This window comes from Podarcis muralis, chromosome 5 (genome assembly GCF_964188315.1).
Source record: "Podarcis muralis chromosome 5, rPodMur119.hap1.1, whole genome shotgun sequence".
NCBI classification, from domain to species: Eukaryota; Metazoa; Chordata; class Lepidosauria; order Squamata; family Lacertidae; genus Podarcis; species Podarcis muralis.
In genome coordinates, this window is record NC_135659.1 from 41,045,919 (window position 1) to 41,072,357 (window position 26,439).

The 26,439-nt window shown below is 40.8% G+C and overlaps 2 protein-coding genes across 14 annotated transcripts in view; one reads left to right on the forward strand and one right to left on the reverse strand.

The window, feature by feature from the left end:
• Nucleotides 1–24,110, forward strand: part of ITGB3BP (integrin subunit beta 3 binding protein) — an 82,823-nt gene extending 58,713 nt beyond the window's left edge. For 3 of the 6 annotated variants that reach the window (XM_028733220.2, XM_028733217.2, XM_028733219.2), the window contains 9 exons: nucleotides 3,304–3,379; nucleotides 4,471–4,549; nucleotides 5,674–5,767; nucleotides 6,173–6,226; nucleotides 10,399–10,424; nucleotides 12,330–12,386; nucleotides 15,162–15,215; nucleotides 18,813–20,647; nucleotides 21,192–24,110. In XM_028733220.2, the coding sequence (XP_028589053.2) occupies nucleotides 3,304–3,379; nucleotides 4,471–4,549; nucleotides 5,674–5,767; nucleotides 6,173–6,226; nucleotides 10,399–10,424; nucleotides 12,330–12,386; nucleotides 15,162–15,215; nucleotides 18,813–18,875 (503 nt within the window). In that variant the 3' untranslated portion in view covers nucleotides 18,876–20,647; nucleotides 21,192–24,110. Of the gene's footprint in view, nucleotides 1–3,303; nucleotides 3,380–4,470; nucleotides 4,550–5,673; nucleotides 5,768–6,172; nucleotides 6,227–10,398; nucleotides 10,425–12,329; nucleotides 12,387–15,161; nucleotides 15,216–15,604; nucleotides 15,858–18,812; nucleotides 20,648–21,191 lie in introns of those variants that run through there. The other 3 variants (XM_077928654.1, XM_077928655.1, XM_077928656.1) reach the window with 3 other exon arrangements.
• Nucleotides 24,111–24,411: 301 nt separating this feature from the next.
• ALG6 (ALG6 alpha-1,3-glucosyltransferase) overlaps nucleotides 24,412–26,439 on the reverse strand; it is a 29,810-nt gene continuing 27,782 nt past the window's right edge. For all 8 annotated transcript variants that reach the window (XM_077928650.1, XM_077928648.1, XM_077928653.1 and 5 more), the window contains 3 exons: nucleotides 25,895–25,963; nucleotides 25,569–25,767; nucleotides 24,412–24,966 (listed from right to left, as the gene is read on the reverse strand). In XM_077928650.1, coding sequence (XP_077784776.1) covers nucleotides 24,769–24,966; nucleotides 25,569–25,767; nucleotides 25,895–25,963 — 466 coding nt within the window. In that variant the 3' untranslated portion in view covers nucleotides 24,412–24,768. The remainder of the gene's footprint in view (nucleotides 24,967–25,568; nucleotides 25,768–25,894; nucleotides 25,964–26,439) is intronic.

Sequence of the window (26,439 nt, forward strand, 5' to 3'; positions counted from 1 at the left end):
GAACGGCCAGAAGGCCCTCGGCGCTGGACCTCAGTGTCTGCGTTGAACGATTGGGGTGGAGACGCTCCTTCAGGTATACTGGCCCGAGGCCGTTTAGGGCTTTAAAGGTCAGCACCAACACTTTGAATTGTGCTTGGAAACATGCTGGCCCATGTGACCCAGCTACACAGCTGGAATCAGGAGTTGAATTTAATGGAACCAAATTTCTCTCTGTGTAGAGTGGGCAGAGTTTGTTAATCCAGCGAGTTTGTGCTGTTACTAGTTCCCTGCCCTTTGAAACTTGCTATGATAACATTTAACAGGTTTGGCATCTGTATTGGGGCAAGTAAAGAAGGTCTTACCTGCCCTGTACAATGGAACTGAGGGTGCTGCCTTGTGTGGAGTCTGACCATCGGTCCCCCTAGCTCAGTGGTGACTACACTGACTGGCAGCAGATCTCCAAGGTTTCAGGCAGGGATCCCACCCAGCCCTGATAAGAAATAGTGAGGATTGAACCTGGGACCTTCTGCATTCAAATTATATGCTCTAACACTGAGCCCTGTAATGATGGTTAATAATATTTTAATAATGCTGAACCCTGCATTAATTTGTCTGTGTGTCTGATCTTGTGCAAATCTTCTAACTTTTTACCGTCAATCTACATCATTATACATGCACAATCTTTTTCAGGCTTATGCAAGTTCTTTACAGTGAACATTTGCAGAACATGGTAGCACAAAGGTTTATGCCTCAACTAAGTCATCATTGGTGGGAGCATCTGTTCCACTAATGAAGCACTTCTACCAGCAGAAGGGGAATAGTATGGTTCCCTCTTCTCCCCTCCACTTTTGCTTGTGGAAAATCTGCCCTGAAGGATCCTCCACTTAGGAATCTTTACTGGATCCCGTCTCTCTCTGTCAACAGAAGGTATCCTTCTATTTCCAGATGGCTAGTGGCTATCGAGTGTGATTTGCCTTAATATTGTTCTCCATGCATCTTGGTGTTCAACAAGGCATAATTTAAAAAAATTCAAAACGCTTATATCTCATAAGAAAATAAGAAGTGCCCTAGTGGATCAGACCAGTGGCCTGTTTTGTACAGCATCCTTTTCCCACATTGACCAACCAGATGCCAAAAGCAGGACAATATCCGATTTGCATTGTTGTTTTTCAGCAACTGTTATTAAGAGGCATGGGGCCTGGGATCATGGAGGTAGTATATAGCCATTGATAACCTTACCTTCCATCTGTTTTGGAATCTTTTTTGAAGTTGGTGGGTGTTACTACTTGTGCTAGTTAATTCCAGAGTTTAACTTTATATCCCTTTGCTGGGAGAAGTGTCCATTTAGCCTTACTCTCTGCTTCCTGTCCTTCGGAACCAAACACATTTTGCCAGTACTTGAAAACCTAACAGTCTTCTAGGTATGCTAAAGTGTTGCTCCTGCCCTCCAGTAATTTGGGTGTTGTTGTTTTAGCATGAGATGAGAAATGCATTGTGATTTAATTTCACAGAATAATACAAGAAAGGAGTTACTGCTGAGGTGAAGAAGAGGAAGCAGAGGACCTGGTTTAGGAATCCATATTACTTGGTCTGAGATGCTATCTGTATTTGATTGCATGTCACAGGCTGTTTTGCAAAATACAGCCATTTTATACAAAGCAGCCAATTGCTTGTAGGAGAAAAAACACAATATGACCATTTGTGAAAGCGCATCTTTGCTCTGCTGATTCTGCCCTGTTAACTGAAAACTGACTGACATTTTAAAGCGGTGAAGTGTACATACAACTTGAAAACTCCAAATGCTGTTATCTCCCCACTTCCCAAGCCATTCTTTTATTGATGATATTATATGAGTTTTACTTTCGCTGTTCATATGTGATTTTGTGTTTGTGTGTGAGGGAGGGAAGGAGGGAGGGAGGGAGAAAGTGAAACAGGAAAAAAATCTGTTGGATTTTTTCACATGCCATTTCTGACAAAAAAAGGGGGGGAAATGCCTGAAGGAGTAAAACGCCTGTGTGCCGGGATGTCAAAGGCAAAGGTGAGTGTGTGCTATATTTCCATATTGTAATTAAATATGGGCATAAGGGAACAGTCCTTTTGCACATAAAAAGAGAGATCACGTGTCCGCAGCTGACATTTAGATGGATAATTATTCAGTAAAGTAGGAATAGCTTTCCTTTTCTAGTTTCACCAAGCTACAAAATGGTGGTAAGGACTTAGAATTCTGAGTTGTCTCCTATATATTTAATGTTTTCTTTTTATCTTGCAACAGTGTTAACACTGCTTTATTGTTGATATATGTATAAGTGCAATTATACAAGTTGCACTTGTTATTACACTAAATGTAAATGAATAGGTATTTTGACCTGAAACACATACACACGCACATATATCCCCATATCCCTAAGGGCTTTTTCATTTACACTCTTTGTTTTGGTCTGTCCCCTACCCTTGAGCCTTCACAATGAGATCGAATACAAAATCCAGTAAAATCTCATTCTCTCATATACATATACATATATATATATATATATATATATATATATATATATATATATGGAGTCTTGTTGAACATTGAGATGTACAGAGAACAATATTAAGGCAAATTGCACTGCATAGCAACTAACCCTCTGCAAATGGAAGGACTCATTCTGTTTGCAGGGAGCGCTGGGATCTATTGCAGGCCCCCACTAGCATACTGGGCAAGGATGGCATTTTCTGCTCCTCACTCTTTTCTCTTGCAGTCCCTTGCACCATTCTCATGTTACTACGTAGGATCCTTCAGAGTAGTGTTTTCAATTGTTCTGTGCCTTTTGTGAGTTTGATCTTATGGGGCAGCTATATAACTTTGGTTAGTAAAGAAATAATTTCAAATGGAAATTATAGTGGCTATTGAGCATGTTCTTTCATATATTTTCATATACCTAGCATCCAAATTAATAATACATAATATATTGCATTTGCCAACAATCTTACATTGCTATGGAGTGAAATGAATGTTGGGAATTTTTTAACCTCTTAAATCTGTTAGTAGTAGTAGTAGTAGTAGTAGTAGTAGTAGTAGTAGTATTAACTTTACCATTTCTATATTTGTATTTGTAGCTTTCCTTTCTAACATAAGATGTTTATAATGGAAAAGCTGTAATTAATTAAATGTCAAGTTAAAGTGCATTTGTAATGAAAAGGGGGTGGGAATAGAGAAAATAGTTAATGTTTATCTTTTGTGCAGAAGATGGTAAATCTTTATACTATTTTGATTTTTGTCTTCAACTACAGGATGGTTATAGTGTGTTAATTCTTATTTCTTGATTGTCTTATTCCTAGGAAACAGAGAGAAACATAGTAACTTGCTAATCAGATCACCCAGAAGGGGGCATCCTGAAATGGAAGATTATGAAAAGTAATGTTACCTAATTCTATAGTTTAAACTAAGCATGGAGAGGCACAAATTTAATTGCAACAGAGCCTCTGGGAAAGCTGTTTCTGCTGTAGCAATATTGGGGAGTATTTTTTATTTAGTCCTTTTGCAATTATTAATTATCAACAAAACTGAGTTTTAAAAAACCCTAAGAAATGTTTGTTTTCTATCACAACGTTACACAGGTAAATGCAGATTAACATAAAATCACAAAAATTCTTCTAAAAAAAAATCAAAACCTACTTGAATTTGTTTTTGTGGGAGGTAATTATTTTCCTGACAGTATTTTAGAAATGGCAGCCAGTTTTCCCAGAATTTATTCTATACAGTTTGTCTGTCTATTCAATGAGCTGCCTGGTACCATGGCACTGCTTCAGTTGTTTCAGGCTTATGTCACTCTAATTAAGATCTGTTCTATAAGAGAAAAAGTTACATTGCTAGTTAATCTGCCTTCATCCTTTTCCTTATTTATTCATGCAATCTTGTGCTTCTGGTGCACTCTCTAGCCTTTTTGGATGATCCTACTGTTTTTTCCACTTCTCTCCCCCCCCCCCCTTCCATTCATGATCTGCTTTTTACTGTCCCCGAAAGCAAGGCTTCCGAAACTTGTGCTCCAGCCGTTTTTGGACTACAATCCCCATCATCCTTGACCACTGGTACTGCTAGCTAGAGATGATGGGAGTTGTAGTCCAAAGGCCTAGGTTTGGGAAACCCTGTCCTAAAGAGTCCCATGTGTAGGGCTGGGCTGGAATCTTGTGCAGGAGTATTGAAAGGTTTCTTTGCACTATCAATAGGAAGTGGGTGGAGCTGACTCCAAATGCTGGAGTTTCGGGAGGAGGTAAGATAATGAAGGGAAATTAGTATAATTAGACATGCTATAAATGTATGCATTTCGCTAGTGGTTGATGTACGATAAACCCTAGACTTATTTACCTGTTATATACCAACAAGTTACAGTATTTCACAGCCTGGGGAGGGATGTTGCTGTTACTTGGTTTTTATTCATTTTTTTTTCTTGTTTCAGAAATTATGCCATCAATTTAAATCATTCCTTGTTTCCCTCTTTCCTTAAGACTATTAATACTGCAGTCTGAAGTTGAAGATTCTCTGGGCAGATTTATGAAAATCAGACAAAACCTAACCAATTTACAGGTCTGTTCTCCCCCATCTTGATCCTTGATTCATTCTTTCTTTCTTTCTTTCTTTCTTTCTTTCTTTCTTTCTTTCTTTCTTTCTTTCTTTCTTGTTGCAATCTTCATTATAGAGCGGGGGTGGGGAACTTCTGGTCCACCGATCAAATTTGGCTTGCAAGGCTGTTTTCCCTAGCCTACTTTTCATATGTGACATCATGTGCGGGGCAGGTAGAGATGCAGCTGGATCATCTGTGCAGCTGACAACATGATTGTGCAGCTTATCTCTGCAGAAAGCCCTTGCGCTGCAGTCCCCAGGCATCCGACAACCACCTGGCAGGTGGGCACTTGGAAAGTGTTATGCAAGAGACTTTGACAGGTGGGTGGAAGTTAGCCCACGGGACAGATAACTAATTGGCCTACTGGGCCAAAAAGTTTGCCCACACCTGACAATACCTATAATTTTATTAGCTACTGTTGTTCTCTCAGGTCAGTCTCCACCCCGTACCCAGCAAGATAGCTGGTTTTCTGATTCCACTGTGAGGATCAAACTAGGTGTGATTGTGGAGTTTGATCATGCATCTCCCACAGTTTTGTTTTTTTAAAGAAGTGTGTTAACACTTTCCCTTATATCTGTTTCCTGGTTTAAACTGCCCCTCTTCAGCTGCTATCTGCCCCACAAGGTCACACCTATGAGTATCCTAAGGGCACCTGTTTTGCCCGCCGCTCTGTACCTGAATCCTGGTGGGGTTGTGTCCTAAGGGCTGGAAAGAAAGCAGAGGTCAGGGCAACACTTTCTTTGATTGAAAGGCATGGCTGGATACAGAGTGGTTGGGGTAAACTAGGGGAACTGACCAGGATTCAGGCAAGCAAACAGTCTGAAAAGGCAAAGTGGCTGCCTGCTGGTGTCCTTCAGTGATAATGTGCTCAGATTGTGGGGATGCGACAAGGCTTCCAACTTCACACATGTTGATCGTACTGTGCATACAGAAGCATTCCATTTCTAATATCAAATGTTAGTAATATAGAATTTTTTTCAGCCATTTAAACTAATGATGCAGAAAGAGTGGGAGGTTTTAAGAGTTCTGTTTTGTTAGAAGATTCAGCATTAAGATTTAGCTTTTTTAAAAAAATATTTTTTTCCAGGCTTTAGAGGGCACCAGAGAGCTTGAAAATATTATCGGTGTTTCAGAGACCGCTGGTAACTTGAAAGGCGAAGTGAGCAAAACCAGAAAGCTAAGTAAGAAGGACTTTTCATATTTCCTTTTTGTGAAATAATTAATATGCATCCTTTCACATATTTAATTTTTGCTTTACATGAGCATGCCTAGGTGTCCTAGAAATATTACGTATTGCAGAAATACAGATTACTTTCCATATTAAGTACTTCATATTAAGCAACACAATTAAGCAAACAAATAATTTTCCGATGTACAAAGGTTTTCAGGGGAAAGGGAGAGCAGAGATATGGGAGTGCCCTGATCTAGGAGTAGAACTCTGCTTGAGGAATTATGAATTCAATCCAGTATTTTCTTTAAATGAAAAATTTCCTGGAACATTAGAGAAAACACATTTGTACCAATTTTCTATATTAGCATCAGATGAGTAGAGTTCTCACAATATCTAAATATATTTTGTTTCTCAGTAAAGCAAGCAGGAAAGCTGCTAAGAAGAACCAATGCAAGACAGCCTGCCCAAGGTAACTCCCCCATATTATTTGTTTTGATGGCAAACAGTTGTCAAAGGGGTCCATTTAGCAAACTTCTTCTGAAAGACCTGAAAAGGCCTTTTGCAAGAGACCGTATCAGATTTGTGTTCTTTTCAGCAAAATTAGGTCTCTTGCCCTCTCTTTGGTTGTATGACATTTAAGCTGTTGGCAAGATAAAGATTCCCCCCACCCCCACCCGCCGCTTTCAGATTACAAAAGTGCCTAACTGAACAAACTATGCATTTTAAAAATGCATTTATTTGATATGTTTTTATGTACCACCTTTTTACTGGTCTCCCGGTGGTGTTTATATTAAAAATAAGCAAGATAAAAATGATAAACTATTAAAAAGCACAACAGTATAGAGGCTAAAATTCAGCTGCAGCAGGCGGGGGTGGGGAGTAAGAACAAAAAGTGGAATTGCACATCTTCAGAGTCCTGGTTAAATAAGTGTGGTTTAAAGAGATGCTGAAATAGAATAAAAGATGGTGCCTGCCTGCCTACGTTCAGGAGGAAAATGATTCCATATAAAGGATACAATTGCAGAAAAGGCATGGCTCCAAGGGGGGACATCAGTTGCACTTCTGTTGGCTGTGACACCAGAAGGAGCTGCAGTGGAGGAGAACCAGCCGTCTGCCATAACGGGTGACAGGTACATACCTCTCTATTTTGAAGTGTTTGCAAAAGATAAGAAGCCACAATTGCTAAGTGATTTGCTTGCCTGCACAAAAGGTGAAATGGACACCAGCATTTATCTTATGTTAAGGTGTCCATACAATGTCCCTAAGGGGTATTTATTAATTCGCCTTCACCGTTAGCTCAGTGAAACAGTTTTGTGGGCAGCACACCAGCAACATACATAGTCTGTCTTTCTGGCCCAGAACCAAGAACAAATTCTCAAATCCAGATCCAGAGCATACTGGCCTTGTGGTGAGAATGATGGAACTATTGTGGATTATGTCAACTCCCCCCCCTCTTGGTCTGTGTGGGTGCTGCACTCAACTCCTGGGAGGCAGAGTTATCCATGCAGTGGTTAGGAGAATGCACTCTGAAGATGGTTTGGCCTCAGATCTGGCTTTGGGGAAAGACTGAGCCCCATTTACTAGTCAGCCCCATTAAAAAAGTTAAGGCTGCAGATTTTGCCCAGTAATATATCTTTAACTTGTCAATCTGAGTTACTGGGCACAGGATGGTAGTCAGAACTGTTCTTGGTATTGGCATGTGAGCACCCTACCAGTTTGAGAAGAACCTTTATTTTAACTCTCTGGATATGAACTGCCTCCATGTTTATTTTATTTTTTATATTTTTTGCATTTTCTTCCTTATCCGCATCACCTTGTCTTAGGTGTAGGCTTTTGAGTGAACTATAAAGCCTTGATGTATCTCAAGGCTTTAATAATGATAATAATATTTCTCTAGTGTCTATTACCGGAGGACCTGAGCGTACTTTGCAAACATTTATGAATACAGCCTTGCCACATCCCAGAGACATATGATCTCTATTTTACAAAGTCCCATTTCGGCGAGGTGCTTAAGAACATGCCTTGCATTAAACAGAGGAGGCTCATCATTGACGTCACGGCTTGTCTGATATGGGGCATAGGCATCTCTTGGAGAACAGGCACATTATGGTTTTGGTATTCTGCGAATGAGTGGCTTAGAATGAGCTTTCGAGCAGATTAAATTTACCAGCTACTTCCATGAAATCCTGTGGAACACCCACCCCTTTGGCAGAGATTTTTTTTTAAAGCTTTTAAATTAAACTTGACTGAGTTTCCAAAAACACTTTTCTAAATGCGCATTGTGTTATCATGTAACGCACCAGCCTTGCAGATGAGTTTACTACATCCATGCCATTTTACTATTCTGCCATGGGGTCATGTAAGTCAGTGGCTCTCCCAGGAGGAAGTGTTCCTCCTCTCTGAGAGTGGGTAACACTGTCCCATTGTAGCCTTTCCCCAAAATGTTCAGAAATGTAGTAACAAAGCTCTGTAGTAAAATGAGAGCTTTCGCACTGTGCCAGCTAGGTAAGCACATTTGGGGGAATGGGTATGAATATAGACCAGGCCACCAGCTGGTACAGAGAAGGTGCTTGTGTGTCTTTTACTACAAAGTTGTGGTTAAATGCTGAAAAGATGAGTGGCTTGTCTGCCCTCCCAGGTAAAGTATGAAATGAGACGACAGCTGACTCCTGGTCCTGTGCCTTAAACTCAAGGCAATACTTCCTCCTAAGCTTGAAGTCATTTAGCATTTATATCGATATGAAGTGAAATCTCTGTAGCTCAGCAGTGTGTTCTTGATGCCAGACAGGCAGCCACACATCTTGATCAAGTAGATTAATTTTCCCTTGTGGTTTATGATTTAGTTTTTAAAAGAAGCAGAATAAAGGACATTTTAACGATGAAGACTTAGCTTGCCAAGTGTCAGTTGTGTTGAGTGGTGTTTTCTCATTCTTTATCTTTAACATGGAGTAAACAAATGACTTTCTTTCCTTGGTTTCTCCCCACCTCCTTATTATGTACTTTTAAAAATTGCCTTGTATCAGTTCATAGGATCGTTGAAAAGAGCTGTTTCTCTTTAATGTAATATATAGACCTTAGTTATCGTCTTCTTCTTTTTTAACTTTGAAGTTTAGAACACCACAGTGGCAATTACTGCCTCTGAGTGGAACAGAGTTGAGTTTATGCAAGACTACAACTGGTTAGGGGAACAAAATTGCATTGGGCCACATAGCAGGCCTACTTAATATCTGTTGGAATGGTGCCTGTGTATATAAACCGGAGCTATGAGATTATTGCTTTCAAAATCCAAGGTAACAATTGCACATATGGATCTAGGTATGTAAATAATGATAGCACAGAGAAGCAGTACTTTCCCATCATCTCCATGTCTTTGTAATATGAGGGTAAGTCAGAATAAACATATACGGGTTAAATTCAAATCTTTTTAGATAAGTTGATCCAGTGAAAGAGAGGGGAAGACCATTTTGCTGATTTGCCCTGCAGCCCCTACTCTTTTCGGAGGATCCCCTAACTATCAGAGGGTGCAAGCAGAAAGAATAATCAACAAAAGTCCCCTCTCCAGGCCTGCCCAAGACATTTTGGCAGCTGAGGCGAAGCACAAAATGGTGCTCCTCCCCTGCCAAGGAAGAAGAGATGAGTGAAATTCATGGGAACAAGGAACGAGGATGGGAGGAGTCCAGCAGCACCTCCTATTCGCCAAGAGGCCACTGTAGAGAAGGCATTGGGGTGGGGGGTATGCTGAGGAGGTGTCAGATCCAGCTTCCAAGGAGTATGCTCTATGTGTTGTTGCTGCAGCCATTGCCACAGCAGTGAGCAATGCATTCCTTGGAGGCTGGGTCTACCCCTGTGGATCTTGCCCCTGTGGATCTTGCCACTTGAGGCAGTCACCTCACCTTGCTGTATGGGTGGGCCAGCCCTGCCTCTCTCCCACTTTCCCCAAGTGTCCCCAAGCAGAACTCCATGCAGGGGATGAGCTTGCTGATGGGAGCAAAGTCTGGATCCAAGCTACTGTCTGGAAACCAATCGCTAGAATATCCGTGACCAATTTTAAGCTGGGAAATCCTAATCTTGGTCACAAACAAGAATCCTTACAGCTGCAAGTTTAGAAAATCGGTCAAGTTGGGCTGCAGAAAATCAGGACAGAAGAGCGAGTTTGCTTAAGGAATTTCCATTTGGCGGAATTCTTACTCTTTCTGAAGTTGGTTTCACTTACAAATTCTCCCACTCTCTTCTTAGCCTAATGAAGCCCACAGAAACCAGCGCCATGGTATACTAAGCATCTTTAGTTGCTTCCTAAGTAAAGCAACCATATAGCCTTATTTGTGCTCAAGAACAACAGTTAAAGATGCTGCATCATAATGTTTCTTCCATTTGTAACACTAATGACCCAAGCAGTGAAAATTTAGTATGACTCTGAAATCATATGGGTCAAAATGACGCACTTTTAGCATGTTAACAATATAATAAATACTTCTTGAATGGGAACTTTGATCCCTTCTGCTGTCCTAATGAAAATAAAGGCTGGAGAAAGACTGTCTTCTTTATTTAGCTTTTTTACTTTTGGATGTGGTTTTCTATAATTATTTTTAATTAGTTACGCTCAGGACATGAAACCTATGACTATTCTTTGGCTTGATACAGATGGAATGTCACATTATCATCACATGGTAAGGCATGAAATTTATTTACTTTACATAAACAGCCTCTACTTAAAACAACTTAATTCAGAACATTCCTTTGTCAATGGACAGCATTATGTAGATCTTAGTATATCATTCTGCATTAGCAACATAAAAAATGGCCCCATTGTTTGCCCATGACTAGCATTTACAGTAAACAAAATGTTTTTTGAAGAGAATGTAAGCAAACTTGAGAGCAGCTGCCAGGAGATGAAATCTAGTCATGTTGCTGCTGTCCAAAGCATGCTTTATGTGTGTGTAGGTTGCACTCTGCATATTTCAAAGGGGAACTTTTTAACAGTTTTAGCATTTTGTGGGAGTGAATACAAACAAAACGAACCTTTATCCTGCTGGTTCTTAGGCAGGGTTTCAGTAAATGCTAGAGCTAAAAGAGACTTTTTACTCAACTCTTCCCTAATCAACCAGGATTGAAAGATTTGTTTACAAATGTTTTTGTTCAATGCAAGACAAAGCACCAAAGTTCTGCAGGCTTTAAAAAGTGCTGTTCTCTGTTACACAGCTTTGATGTACTGCTTCCAACCTGATTTGGTTCAGCTTGTCCAGTTTCCCATCTTCACCCAGTGTAGATCAGAGGTAGGCAAATGAAGGCTAGTGGACTGTATCTGAATCTACAGTTTGGGGGCGTTGTCCTGGCTGCTGCAACCATGTAGTGACTTGGTTCCAGTCCAGTTGTCCCAGAAGATTAAAAAAGGAACAATTTTTTTTCAAAAGAAAAAAGTTGTGGGATGAATTGGGAAGATATTGCCTATGCCTGACATTTAAAATGGTGAAAAGAGCTAATAAGTGCTCTAGTTCTGTTAGTTACTACCTCATCCCTTCCACTTTTTAGGTGCTCTTTTGTGAAGAACAGAGGGATCTGCCTTATACTGGCTATGTTGTGATGGCATGATAAACTATGGTTTGTTGTGATGGGGGTGACCTTAAGCAAACCTCAAGGCTTTGTGTCCACTCCTCTTCCAGAGAGCTGCCTTTAACAGCTGTGTGGCAGGTCAAAATTCAACAGGTGAAGCCTTTTCTGGTATGGAAAAAAGCTCTACCTGGTTCACATTCAGTCTGTCAAACATTTTATTACTTGTGTGACCCTAATTTGTTTTGGGGTTGTCCAACCCAACTGCAAAATAGGATACAAAACTTAAACCAATTTGTGTCCCCTTTTGCAAGGGGTGGGGCAGAAGGCCTAATCCACATACAGTGCATTGGTCCCATTAAATACTGTTGGCACCCTGGACTTACTTGCAAACAAGTGTGTGTAAGATTGCAGCCTTGGTTGCCTCGAAGGCTGTGCCACTCTTGAGATTATTTTGTAAGAGACAAAGTTTTGGCTGTATTGATTTTTGTGGGGTGTTTTTGTGTTTTTGCTTCAGGTGAGACTTTAATCTGTCTAGTAGAGAGATAATACTTATTGTGAAGAAAAATGGTCAGAACTCAGTTATTCATTTGACCTACAAATACTGCACGATTAGGTCTTTTTCTCATCTCAACAACAAACGCTTTGTTTCCCCAGAGACACTTATGTTAATATGTGGCTGTAATTAGGGTGTGAATTTTAAAATACAGCCTTTGGCATGTTTAGCATCACAGGCCGGAGCTACAGGTGTGATAGATACTTGGGAGGCAAACTACAAACTTCTCCAATTATTTACTATCCTATGCTATGCAGATGAAATATTAAACTATTAACTTTGGTGGCAGACATAGAAATGCATATGAGACATATGACTATAAAGCTTCAGATATATATACACAACCACCATATTGATGTGCACAAATACTCACAGACCTGTCAAACTGCATTCCTTATATGAAGGTCTACCATTCAGCCATTGTACATGAACTTTGATGCATTACTTTTACAATGTGTTTTTCTTGCAGATCTCTTCCTACAATGCTTTTTACAAAAAAACCCCAAACCCTGACATTAGATATCAGGTGAAATGAAAACTATTAATTATATAAGTGTTATGTATAGTAATTCGTACATTACTATAAATACTCCTAAATATGTCTTCTTTGAGACGTACAATAGTTATTTTAAATAATAAAAAAGGAAAGGTGCATTGGTTTGGAGTCACTTAATAGCAATTACATTTTAAGAGGTGTAAATAACTTGCTATCCAGACATTACAAATATCCAGGTGCTCTGTATGTGCTGATGACAACAAAATTGAAAAGAAAGACTGCAATAATTCTGACTGGTTTTCTCTGCAGAAGATATTGATTATTTGTGTGTGGTGAGAGATTTGGAAAATTCAATTAAAGGAGTTGTGCAAAGGTTTCATAAATTTTCCTTATACAGCGTGTACACAGACACTGTTGCGTATTAAATCAATGCAGCACTTCACAATATATTTTCTTTGAAACATAAAAATAAATAACATTTAAACAGTTCTGCTTACTACAGAAACAAGTTTTATTTTCTGTGAAGCATTTAGTCATGTGCTATCACTGACTCATACACATTTGCCAGCTGTAACAAATTTTATAGACATTTTCTCCAGAGACATAGCTCATGTACTATGAATTTTTAAATGAGCAAATGGTGAAGAGGGGATGTCAGCAATATAAAAATTGATCAGTTAAAAGATAAAAGCATAAGTAAAGAGATTTGTATGGTAGTCTTAATAGGTTTTATTAAATAAAAATACTATAAAAGGACAGTAATGAATAGACTGAAGGTTTTAACTGTAGTTGAGGTGGAGAAAAATTATTCTGGCACATTTAAGAGAAGATTGGTTTTATATCACCAGACAGGTGGCCATTTTTTCCTCTCTCCCTCTCCACTTTAGAGCTGTTCATGGTTTAAAGCATTTAAACTTGCACACACATGCATAAAAGAGAGTAAACTTTCAACTAGATCATGACCTTTCACTGTGCTGGTGGATGGGTAAAGGAACAGAAGATTCTCCCCCACTTTGCACAAGCAGATTAGGGTAGTTCTCTAGAAAGACTTGTGCAACTCCCCTTGACCTGGGCAGGTCTCTTGAAGTTGAACGGCAAAGTTGGTTAAGGTCTCTACACAGCGTCACAGTTGATTCTGATTCAGCTCAGAGCCCGTGTGGTGCAGTGACCAGAATCTGTAATAAGGGCTGTAGCTCAGTGGTAAGAGGGCAATCCTTAGCATGGCCAGGGTCCCAGGCTGAATCCTTGGCATCTGCAGCTGGGGCTGGGAAAGACTCCTGGCTGCTGGACAGTGTTTACAACACTTACTTAGATGGACCAACGGTCTGACTTGGTATAAGGAGCTTCCTATGTAACCCCAAATCCCCACTGACCATTGAACCCTCTGTAAGACCCTGGGAAAGCCAGTATCTTGACTAACTTGTTGTGTTGTTGGAGAAAGGGCAAAATGGAATGGTAAGAAGCCCACTGTGGGGTCTGATATTGTTCTAATAAACACAGGACAAGACATAGGAGGTATCTTCGAAGACTGGACCTTTGGTGGTGAGCCTCAGATCTCCTGCTTGTTCCTATACACACAACGTGCGTGTGTGCGCACACATGCGCGCGCGCGCGCACACACACACACACACACACTATATATAGGATCGCTGACTTTGCAGTGTGCACATCCCATAAGCAAAGTAATGTTCCCCAGCACCACCATCTTCATTCTCCAGGGATGATGATGATGATGTTGTTTAGTTGTGTCCGACTCTTTGTGACCCCATGGACCAGAGCACGCCAGGCACTCCTGTCTTCCACTGCCTCCCGCAGTTTGGTCAAACTCATGCTGGTAGCTTCGAGAACACTGTCCAACCATCTCGTCCTATGTAGTCCCCTTCTCCTTGTGCCCTCAATCTTTCCCAACATCAGGGTCTTTTCCAGGGACTCTTCTCATGAGGTGGCCAAAGTATTGGAGCCTCAGCTTCAGGATCTGTCCTTCCAGTGAGCACTCAGGGCTGATTTCCTTAAGAATGGATAGGTTTGAACTTCTTGCAGTCCATGGGACTCTCAAGAGTCTCCTCCAGCACCATAATTCAAAAGCATCAATTCTTCAGCGATCAGCCTTCTTTATGGTCCAGCTTTCATTTCCATACATCACTACTGGGAAAACCATAGCTTTAACTATATGGGCCTTTGTCGGCAAGGTGATGTCTCTGCTTTTTAAGATGCTGTCTAGGTTTGTCATTGCTTTTCTCCCAAGAAGCAATCTCCAGGGATACCTATGCATATAAATTGGCTTGTGTCATGGGCCTCAGCCACAGGGTCATTAAAGTAGCAAGCATCAAGTCCCCTCAATCTTATGTCCTTCAAATGCCTTGGACCTTGTAAGCTCTCATGATCTCCGATTGTGGCCTGTATTAGCTGGGGATTATAGGGGTTGTCCAGAACATCTGTTGAGCAGCACGTTAGGGTAAGGCTGACCTAGCAACAAGATTGAGTTGGTGGTAGGCTTGGAGTTCTTTCTTACCTCAGTTTTTAACTTGCCAAATCCTAAGACCTTGAAGTTCTAACAACCCACTGAAACCTTTTGGGTAAGCCTCTGTTTTGCCACTATTGTTAAAATAGAATCTTCAACATTTGCATTAACTTGTGTTTAAAAGCAATTTGTGTTCCACAATGAAAACAGTGGGCCCAACTACATGTTAGATTGTGTCCAGTGACTATGTTAGATTTTTCATTTTCTATACTGTAGGCATAAACTATAATATATAATTGTATTGGTTTTCTTGTTATGTGAAAAAAATGTTCTTTGTTTTACAGACTATCTCCAACCTGCCAACAGCTTTGAGTACCTTAAGTCCCTCATCAACTGAGGTGAGGAGATCTTGTTGTTTAAAAGATAGGATTGAAATCTCTAATTGAAAGTACAGTTAAAATATATGTGTTTATTGGAAGCTTTTTGAGGAATGGTAGATTTGTGGGACTTAATTTCTAGCACCCCTTGATTAATAACTCATAATGGGGGGGGGAACTATTTTCACTGGTGTTCACTTAATTTGAATGTAAATGACTCTGAGAGTTAATTATTAATATTTTCTCTGCAAACTGATGATTCTTTAATTCCCAAAATGTGTATTAATCAATATGCTGGGCTAGTTCAGACATAATGTCTTTCAAAAGGCATTACTTACACACATGTGTAAGTTTATATGTCAGAATGTTTTCCAAAACAGTTTTTTGTTTGTGTTTTCATTCATCCAAAGAAATATTTGCTGGGATGATACCACATGAAGTGCGTTCTATTTTTGGCACGGCATCAAAGCAAACTTAGCAAGTATTTGAACCATTTTTGTTTCTTGCTAGCTCAGGAAATTCTAGTTTACTTGAGAGCTCATGAGATGTAATTTTACAATTGCTCAAAATAGGATGACTTCCAACTTTGACGAGGTTCCCTTGCACAACGGCAAAATTTACTCTGAAGCTCTACTAAAATCATGTTGTTTTAATTGCCATTTTTCTCCAGGAATATGTGTGCTGAATCACGAGATGAGACAAGTTTCTCACTTTCGAGTACTGGCATTTCCAAAGCCCAGCTCATCTTAAAACATGCAGTATATGTGCAGTGGGACATGAACACCATGCCCTCCTCCAAGGGCCACCCCACATTCATAAGCTGGATGTGACAAAATGGTGTTTGGTGCACCATTTAAATTGAGTAGGTCTGATTTCTGTGATCTACTCTTTCCCCAACTATTTGAGCAGGAAAAACTATTGCATCAGCTGGGCCTGCATATACTGAACTCTCCTCCTGTAGACCTTTTCATTCCATCATTGTATGCAACATGTGGCCCAAAGGATGAGTTGTGGGGGCAGCAAGATCCTGTTCCCCGACTTAAAGTGGACAAGGCATGTGTGGTTAGGACACAAGTCCCCAGACAAACAAAATTAAATTATCTTGCTGCACAGAGCTAATCCATAGCATAATTTTTAAAAGAATGCCATCCTTTCTGAAACATAATGAAGATATTCCAGGTCTTGCCTTGCAGGCAAACATTAAGTTCATTGAGCCTGTCCAATATGTCAGCCAAGAACCCTAATCAAAGCTAGAAAATGTTTGTCAAGGAAACGACAAGTCCATCAAAATGTATGGCTCTTGTTTCTGAGTTTACAGACTCCTACAGATTGTCACTTTTTATAAAATCTGCAGTTTTTCACACATGTGGTAAGAACTACATTAGCTGCATTTAAATTTGTTTTTTGTAGCTAGTACCTGGTCCTTTACCCATTCCACATGACCAGTGTTGTGTCTGATAGTAGCTTGGATGTCATCTCTTCCAAACACCTTCATTATACTATTAGCTGAACAAGAAGTTTTGAAAAAAAGAATTGTTAGCAGTTCTTAATGTCAGTCAGTGATAAAATAAGGACTCCGCCTCAATCTCAGGTGACCCAGTGTAGCAAACATAAGCCATCCCTTGTGCATTCCTGGTGCTGTTTGCATTGCTATATACACGCATTGCAAAAAAGGGACTTGGGTTCTGAGCATCAACTGCCATATTGGCAGTTCTTCAGCAAATTCTGGTATTAGACAGTAAAGACTTAGCTGAATGGTATACTACAGATGCTATTTTTATTGCTGCAAAGCACCACAATTTTTTTGCTGAGGGAACAGACATGGCTGCTTTGTTCTTGCCACAGTACAAAAGACACCATCATGCCTCAAATAATCTAGAAGATGGAAATAAACTCCACTGAAGTTAGTGAGACTTACTTCTGAATATGCGTGCAATGAATTGTGCTGTTACAGAACTCCCTTTAAAAAAAAGAAGTAGTTGATTGCAGGATATCTTTTACCAAATGGCATTTTAATTCATGATTGCTCAATTATTTTAATCAATGGTTTCATACTATCATGATAGGATGGCAATTTTGCCTGTAGACAAAGATATGGCTGTTCTTTTGAAATCAGAATGTGAATCCTCACCTCTTGCCAAACAGGCAGCTCTTTTGTTGCCCTTCCAGCTTTCTCCCACTCAGATTCCTGTTTCTGGCCTTCTCCTCTACCCCCTTATTCCTGTTTCCCACCTTCTCTAAGTTCTAACCCTCATTTACTAAACTGTGCTGCTAACCTTGGCCCACTAACCATTTAGATCAGGGTTTCCCAAACTTGGGTCTCCAGCTGTTTTTGGACTACAACTCCCATCATCCCTAGCTAGCAGGACCAGTGGTCAGGGATAATGGGAATTTTAATCAAAAAACAGCTGGAGACCCAAGTTTTGGAAGCCCTGATCTAGGGTCCTCTCTCCTAAGCCAGCTCCTACGCCCACCAGTCTTCTTGGTTCATAATTTCAAAAGTACAGGGAGGCTTGAGAGAGTAGAGTGTCTTTCTGCAAGATACAGTGAGCAGAAGAACTGTTGAAAGATCTATCAGTTTAGAATCACATCCCTCTGATTGGACCTATGACATGTACCTCCAGGTGAATGAAAGTGACTTGCAGAAAGATCCAGGGGTTGCCACTCCTGCAACACTGCTTAGGCGACTGTGCACATTTGCAGTAGCAGCCATGCTCCTCCAAGGGAAGTGTTGGCGCTATGGCAGGTGGCAAGAATGTGAAAAGCAGTGCATTAATATGGCTTCTTGCCTGTCTCCATGGCATAAAATGCACCAAGGAGGCTCCAAACATAGCGAGCTCAGCAATAGACTCTCTAGCATCTGTCACAAGCATCTAAAAGTAACTTGTGCTTATGTGTAGCATTTCCCCTCCCCACCCGCCTCCTGAGGTGCTACATGCACATTGAGCGCATGCACAGTCTCCTTTCGATGCTTGCTAATGGGCACCACCCTGTAGGATGCTCATGCCAGGAAAGCAAGCTGAAGTCTTAAGACTTGGTCGATGGAAGCCAAAATTGTAGCCAGCACAGCTGGCATAATCAGTTGATGAACTGCCAGTTACGCAAAAGGCAAAGCTCTTGCATGTCTCTTAATTAGAAAAATCACCTCCCGTTATTCCAGAGCAGCTATGAAAGAAACAGGTGAAAGGTAGTCACAAAACAGAGAACATATTCAAACCCAAGGATGCTATGTAATATGTCTAAGTTTATACTTCTTTATTCTAATCCTTTATAACCCTCCTTCCAGGAAACAAATCTTTTGTATATTGAAGCTTTCTAAACTGGCTCTTGGTAATAGCAACCAGAATCAATGTATTTGGGGGTTTTCATTAAATATGTCCCTTGAAATATTAAGCTGACACATGAAGTTGCCCCATGTTAAATTGTGAACTAAAATAATACTGGGAAGCATTTGTATTTTAACATCCAGGATGCTTTCAAGGAAGTGGGGTGTTTTTTGTTTTCTAGGTGTTCTGTATATACACAGGAAAGCTAGAGCTAAACCACAAATAGTGTGTTCAAAGGGCAACATGGATGCCAAAATTGTTGTTTATTTTAATCATTTTTTAACCTACACAGGCCATATCTGAAGAATATATTCTGCTTGGCTGCAAGATTCTACAACTGCCTGATCCTACTTAAAAGGTTGAAAAGAAACGCCTGTAAATCTATCTCCCCAGCAAATACCAGCTAAGGATTGCTCAGTGCACTAGGCAGGTGCACATCTAGATACAGTTTCTTGCGTCTAATTTAAACTTTACAATCTGCACAACCAGATAATCTCAATGTAAATAATACACTTCTCCATAGCTCTTTTATGCAAATGGGTAACGGCACAAGCTGAATTTCTGCACCAGGCCCCTATGCTTGCCCTACCTTGGTAAAATGCCTCTGTGAGCTTTCCCCTCCTGCTTTGGGAAGAAGAGCTGTGCTTAAGGATGGACACTATTTCCCAGGCCTTCAAACAAACTGTAAATTTCACAGTAATGATATGCTCCATGCTTTCTCTGAAGGAGTGCCAGTTTGACCACAAACAATGAAGACTGCTTGCCAACATGCGGGGCATTGTTTATGCAACTTATCAGCACACCCAAAAGGAAGCAATTTTCCATCTATCTTTGGCTCGCTACCATCGTTTTGCTAGCAAAACCTTATGTGCCTCACATGCAACATTTGCAATGCCTTTTTAGTTACTTTGGTTTACAAAAGCACCACATAACTTTAGTTTTGCACTGCTAGCAAAGCTATCAGTATGTTCTTCTGCTTTGTGGTGCCTGAACTTATGCTGCAAAATCATTAAAAAGCAACACCATAGAGATTAATGTTTCTTTGCAATAGTACCTGCAGGGACAGGAATCAGTAAAACCTATCCTAGCATGTACTGAGATCCACAAATGATATCACGTTTCAGTCAAAATAAATGGGAACTATGCTGGAATGTTTAGAAGGCCAAGTACATCTTTAATAACTTTTTAACATAAAGATTCTTTTTAATGGAAATTTAGGTGGTGGTGAGGCTGAGGCATGTACCTTCTCAGATGACTGACACTAAAATGCCAGCTTCACCATTTTGAGTGTAAGCAAAGAGTGGAGCCTTAAAAATGTGCTTGCTCATCTCTTCTGTATATATACCCTTTATGATGGTTTGAAGACACTACATAGGGAGGTTTTCCTTCTTGCTTTGCACTGGGTCCCCTTCTGATACCCCAAAAGCCGCTCTTGAAAGTTAGAAGGCTCTATACAACAGGTTTGGGAGCTGCAGAAGGGGTGGGAGACAAACAGGTAGAAATTGTGGAGCCCTTGCTCCCAGTGTGGAATGTAAGTGCCTTCTGCCCATGCAAGAAGCGTTTTGCAACCAAGCAGACAGTAATAAGTTGTTCGGCATGTACCAATTTCAAAACTGAAGATGTTAACTATAATTGGGTCACAATTCTTTTTATTGAATAAAACTTTTGAAAGATAATTTGGCGTTGACAAATTGTTTTAAAAAAGTGATTTGCTTAGACATTTCAGTGTAAAGAGTACAGGTTTTAGGTTACAGTTCAAAGTATTTCACTGCTATCAGTGCTAGTTACTTCAAATATATGCATATGCTTTTAAGCAGAAAAAGGTTGAGGGACTTTTTCTTCTCATGATGCAATTGCTAGTCAGTTTCACTTACATAGTTTGAGGGACTTTATTGGGGCAACATCATTGCTGCCTCTTCAGTTGTTTGTGGCATCATAACTCAGTCCCAAGCATGTTTACTTACAAGTAAGTTCTACTGATTTCCTTGGGACTTGCTCCCTTGTAGGCTTCTTCGGAATTGCAGCCTAAGGCTATTAAAGTACTGCTTCTCAGCCACTTGTACTAAGCTTTTTCTCTTTTCAGAAACAGCTGGGTCTGTTAAGAACCATTTCCTAGTTCTACATAAGGTAGATCAGTGTTTCCCAAACGTTTTTGGGCAACGGCACACCTGTTTACCGGAAAAAAATCTCGCGGCACACCACCATTAAAGCCCCGCCCCCGTGACGTCATTCGGGGAGCCGGCGGCCCGGGCCTGAGCTGGAAGGAGAGGCGGTGCTTTTCGGCACAAGGCAATCGGCCTGGAATTGTTTCCCGCGCGCTGCGAAAGGGAACAGCTGCGGTCGCGCGAACCCTCCGGCGCTGGGAGGGGAAAGGGCGGAGTCGCAGAGCACCAGCTGGCCGAGCGGTTGCGCGCAGCGTTGCGCTTTTGGAGAGCGTGCGGCTGCTGCTAGGGGATCCGGGGACGTGAGCAGGCCTGGCCCGACCCGGGTTGAAGGAGGACAAGCCGGCAGCGCGCCAAGTGAGTTCGGTTGCGCACGACGGCCCCCGCTCCCCCCACCCCCGCCGGATCCTCGCCGCCGCCGCCTCTCGCCCGCCTCCCTCCCACGGCACACCACCCGATGTCTCACGGCACAGTAGTGTGCCGCGGAACACCGGTTGGGAAACACTGAGGTAGATCAGATAACTCACACTTTATCACCCTTGAAGGCCATCTGAAGGACAAAGAAAAGAGATACACATAAAACTAATGTTTTTCTATGCTGGGGAATACTTGCTCCGGGCTTCTGATGACTACAAGCAGAAGAAATGGCTAATGGAAATGTGAGATCAGTGCTCTGTCAGCAAGAGCGACTGTTTCACACTCTCCTTCCCTGAGTGATTTTTGCAGTGCTTCAACATCTTAGAAATATTTTACCAAACTGTATTTGGGACGTGGGTAGAGCTGTGGTCTAAACCACTGAGCCTAGGGCTTGCCGATCGGAAGGTTGGTTGTTCGAATCCCCGTGACGGGGTGAGCTCCCGTTGCTCTGTCCCTGCACCTGCCAACCTAGCAGTTCGAAAGCACTTCAAAGTGCAAGTAGATAAATAGGTACTGCTCCGGCGGGAAGGTAAACTGCGTTTCCGTGCGCTGCTCTGGTTTCACCAGAAGCGGCTTAGTCATGCTGGCCACATGACCCGGAAAAACTGTCTGCGGGCAAATGTCAGCTCCCTCGGCCAGTAAAGCGAGATGAACACCACAACGCCAGAGCCGTTCACGACTGGACTTAACTGTCAGGGGTCCTTTACTTTACCTTTTTAACAAATTAATGAAGTAAATGAACACCCACACAATCCTCTTTTTGGCGCAGTTCAGTTGCTGATAGCAGTCTAGAGACTGAATATGTCTGCTTTTTCCCATCTGCGGCTCTGGACCCGAGGGAGGTGAGGCTGGCACTAGGCCCAAGTTGCTCCATACCTTGAATTGGCTCTCCAGTGGTTGCGGTACCTATGCCTCTTGGGAGGAATAACAGCTATGAGAAAGGAGTAAAGTTAAGCTTGGTAGCATTTAATAAGGGAAATGTGGAAGTGATCCATAGATAGCCCTTTCATATGTGGAGGCTAGGAGGCTTAGTTTGGTCAGAACCAAGTATACACATTCAGAGTTAACGTCAAATGCATTATTTCTGGCAAATGTGCCACCATAGACACTAGTGGGCCATAAAAATTGTGTCCTGGGCTTTTTAGACTCATGTATTTTCTGAAACCAAAGGGGTGCATTGGTTGCCAGATGTGGGGGGAAAATCAGCTTTCCTACCACACTAATAGCTTTAAGAATGGGGTAGAAATAGACTATTGTTAATGTCATCATTCAGTAAAACATTGGGTTGGAACAAGACAACAGTTTGGAAAATTGAGATTTCCTACCTGGTCCATGAAACATCACCCAGCAATTCCCCTTACATAGCCCTGAGAATCCTAGAGGATAGCATGGGAACTGTTGCGATGAAGTGGGGAGGTTCTGCCAGCTATCCCAACACACCAGTTCCCGCTGGTGCAAGGCATCTCTGAATCCAACTCCCGGCTTAGGATTTAACTTTCATTACTATGTGTGACAAGGTTGCACATTCAGCACATGCTATCCTCTTCCGTTCACAATAAATAAATCCAAATTGCATAGGAACGCTGGGCCTCCACTCCAGGGGAAATTGCACACACCAGTGGGTTTCTTTGCACACATATCTGAGCAAAAGCCACCCAACAGATGGTCAACAGTGAAGGAAGTTTGGCTGGATTTGGGGCACACCCAAAAGAGAGGCAATTGCACCATCCAGGCTGACAGAGCCAACCATCTGTTTGATATAATCTTTGATCCAATATTGGGAACCTGGAGTGCTTGATATAGACTGACAGGAACTAAACAAACATTTTATGCATGCAGTTTCTTTCAGCACACTGGACCTTTGATGGATTGATATACAAAACTTTAAAGAATACAGTTTGAAAGTGTGTACGGGTTTGTATACTTGCAGACTTAGAAGGCTTACTTGGTGTAGGAAAAATACAAGTTTCATTGGTGTGAGATATCATTCCCTTTAATACAATAAATTATGTATTACTGCTCTGTGGCAACTTTACTTTTAATAATCTTCACATTCCAGCACAATGTTTTAATTTCAAGTCCCTATGATTGAACCTATGTTCTCAGCTTCTGTTCATTTTCATAGAGCGTAGCAGGGCCATTAGAAAAATAGAGGGGAAGGACATCATTAGCATTTGTTTGCATAATAGATTGTAACTGTGCATGCAGAATTTTGGTTTCCTGGCACAAGATACTAGGCAGCTTGAGCTTTGTAAAGAGCTACATTCAGAATATGTTGCATTTTGTATGGCAGCAAACCAAACCATGTACTTGCAAACTGAAAATCTGTATCAGAAATATGTAGTACCACTTTATCCCATTTTGAGGGCTTTGTCTTATGGCTGTACATGTTTTCAGAAAAGCAGAAAGGAATAGATTTGGGTGGAGCTGACATGCAATAGAAGCATGTGATGATAAAGTGTATATTGTTGAATAAGGCGCTAAAATATGGCAACAAATCAAATTAAATCAGAGGCTAGTTGAATTTTGTATTTAAAATGAATACTCAAAGTCAATGTGTATTGAATGTAAGACTTTGGCTAGGAACAATGAACGAATTGTTCATGTCCATGATAAAGATGTGTCATATACAGCAGAAATGTCAAGTCTTCATAAGTGGCTGCTAGAAATTGGTCTAATTCTTTATTCACCATTTACACTTTTGTCAGTGCAGGCAGATAGCATGGAGACAACCATCAAGCACCAAAGAATTCCAAATGGATTTGAATTCTTGCAATAACTTAATTTTTAAAAACCCAACAATATTTGAGTTGCAGGCTGTTAAATATCAAGACTGTTACAAGAGAGTGCTACAGAAAAAGGAGTTCGCACAATTTGAGTTCTTTGTGATCTGCTGCATTAGAATTATAGAATTAGAATCTATATGACTAAAATGCTATTTTGGCTATAAAATTTGCATATCGCTGGGAGGTTTGGATGTTGATGTACATTAAAAATAATGTTGGCCACAACAGTGCCTTGGAACTCTTGTTATGGACTTTTAGCTAGTATAAAGGTTAATACTGAAATAAGACTGTCATGGAAGCATGAACCATGACACTGAGTCATGAATATTAGTTCAGTGGCCTTGATGATTTTAAGCATATCATAGAGAATAGTGAATTATTGTACAAGGCAGCTTAATGTATGTAATCAAATAGGCTAGAAGAGACAGCATTTAGTAGCAACAGACAAGATACGCCGTAAAATATGGTTCTGCATCCCTAACACATTTCATGTGAAGTGCATTAAACTGAAACTCATACTATTAAATTAATTTGGAAATTTTATTCAAAATAAGCCAGTAAAGGTGGCCAGAATATTACTTAATTGTTTTCAAGGTACCAGTAGCTTTCCATCTTCAACAAATAATCAAGTATGATGTTTCCCTTTTATTGCATAGAGAGGACAAAGAGTCCATTTCAAACTTCTCTTAATAATGGCTATTCACATTCCTGAAACAGCACAAATTGACATGTAAACATTTTTGTGTGGCTTTCCCCAGCAAATACATAAAATAAGAAAGCAATTTATACCTCACATTACATATGATTTAAGACATAGTTCTATGAAAATATTAAAAGGTTTCCCCTCGCTTTAGTCATTAGTTTTGCAGGTTGGCACTTTGACCTAATTGGTTTTTTTCTGATTTCGGCTATCTCTTGATTCCCATATTGCAATGACATTAAAATATAGCAAGAAGAATAGAAAGTGCAAGCAGGATACAGCAGAGACAGCTAGAGGAAATAAATCTGGTAGCCTTTGTGGAGGATCCAATGTAGCACTCATTAAAGTCAGGATGCCCATCAGAGTTATTGAGACAAGGAACTGAAAGGAGAGAGAAAAGGTACACTGGTTATCACTGATTTACAATGTCCAATAAGTCGTTTCATTGCTTAGGTGCTCTGTTTTCATCATCCTTATGGAAGATATTTCAGAAAATACAATGTGTCTCTAACATGACATCTTATGTACCAATTGCCAGGGTTGATGCAAACATGGTCACGTCGTCCATATTAGGATGCCGAACCTAACCATGGTTTAGTGTGAGGTGAACAAGCCCAAATGAGCTGGATAAAACTTCCTACTCACATCCTTCCCTCTCCTCTTTTCTTGATACGTGTTTCAATGTTAACCACAGTTGGTTGGTTTGAACATAATAGCCAAACTGCAGGGTTGTTGTTTTTAAGTGCAATCCAAGGCATGCTGCAGCTTCTTCATGCCACACTAAAAGTGTCAGACGCTGCCCCAGATAACTGCTTAAAATGTTCCAGCAATTGTCTTCACCAGCAGCATCTGCACACGGTGGGAATCATGGCAGCGGTGTGACTGGGGACCTTGGCAACTATACAGTAGCTTATGTTTAAAACACAAAAGGAAAGCACCTACCCCTTAGACAAATCAGTGCACAAAAGACAAGAGTTACTTACTGAACTCCTAATAACCTTTGAGAATGTTCTGAACCATGGCATGCATCGTCTAATGGAAGTGGGGAAAAGCTTTAGCTGCATATCGTCTTCAGAAGTATTTTCAAATATTGAGAAAGAGGTTGCACACACTGTGAGAAAGGCCAGTGTTGTCACGATATATGGCAGGAGCAGGCCATCCTTCAGGAGAAGGGGCAGCATGCTGTGGAGAAAGAGACAAGTTAGTTCATGCCATATCATGGTTATTTGCCCAACAATATATAAGGGGGTGGGGAGTCCTCAATAAACTCAAGTTAGAATTATTTAGAAATACTAATATTCAAACTCACCTGAAGGTTGAAACGAGTAGAAACCATGTAGACATAAAAGGAATTTCATGTATAACTAAGCAGACGGGTCTATGGGGAAAAGCAAATAAAACCTACATAAACATTGTCAAGGTAACATTTCAATTAGTTGATAGCGGAGCTGCTACATCATACATTATTGTTTTATTTTAACAAGTGACGCAAAACAACAGTAGGGGCATTTATTTAGAATACAGACCACAAGCACATTAATACACAATACATTACAATAATGGCCAAGCAGCCCATTAGGGCAACAGAGTAAAATAAATTGCACTTGGAAATTGTTTATGCACCTTCCTATGGGGGTAATTGAAGTGTTAACACCACTTACTAGTCTTACAATCATGTATATAGAGCAACAGAAAATCCAAATGGTGAGTGCCACCAGAACTATAACCAAAACAAGGCCACTGAGAAACCAAGATAAAGGTATTAGCAATATTTAGTAGGGGAAACTGTAAGGGGAGAGCCGAGTATGCACAGTAGCTACTGAATGTGGGATGTCAGGGGATGAGGCATTGGCA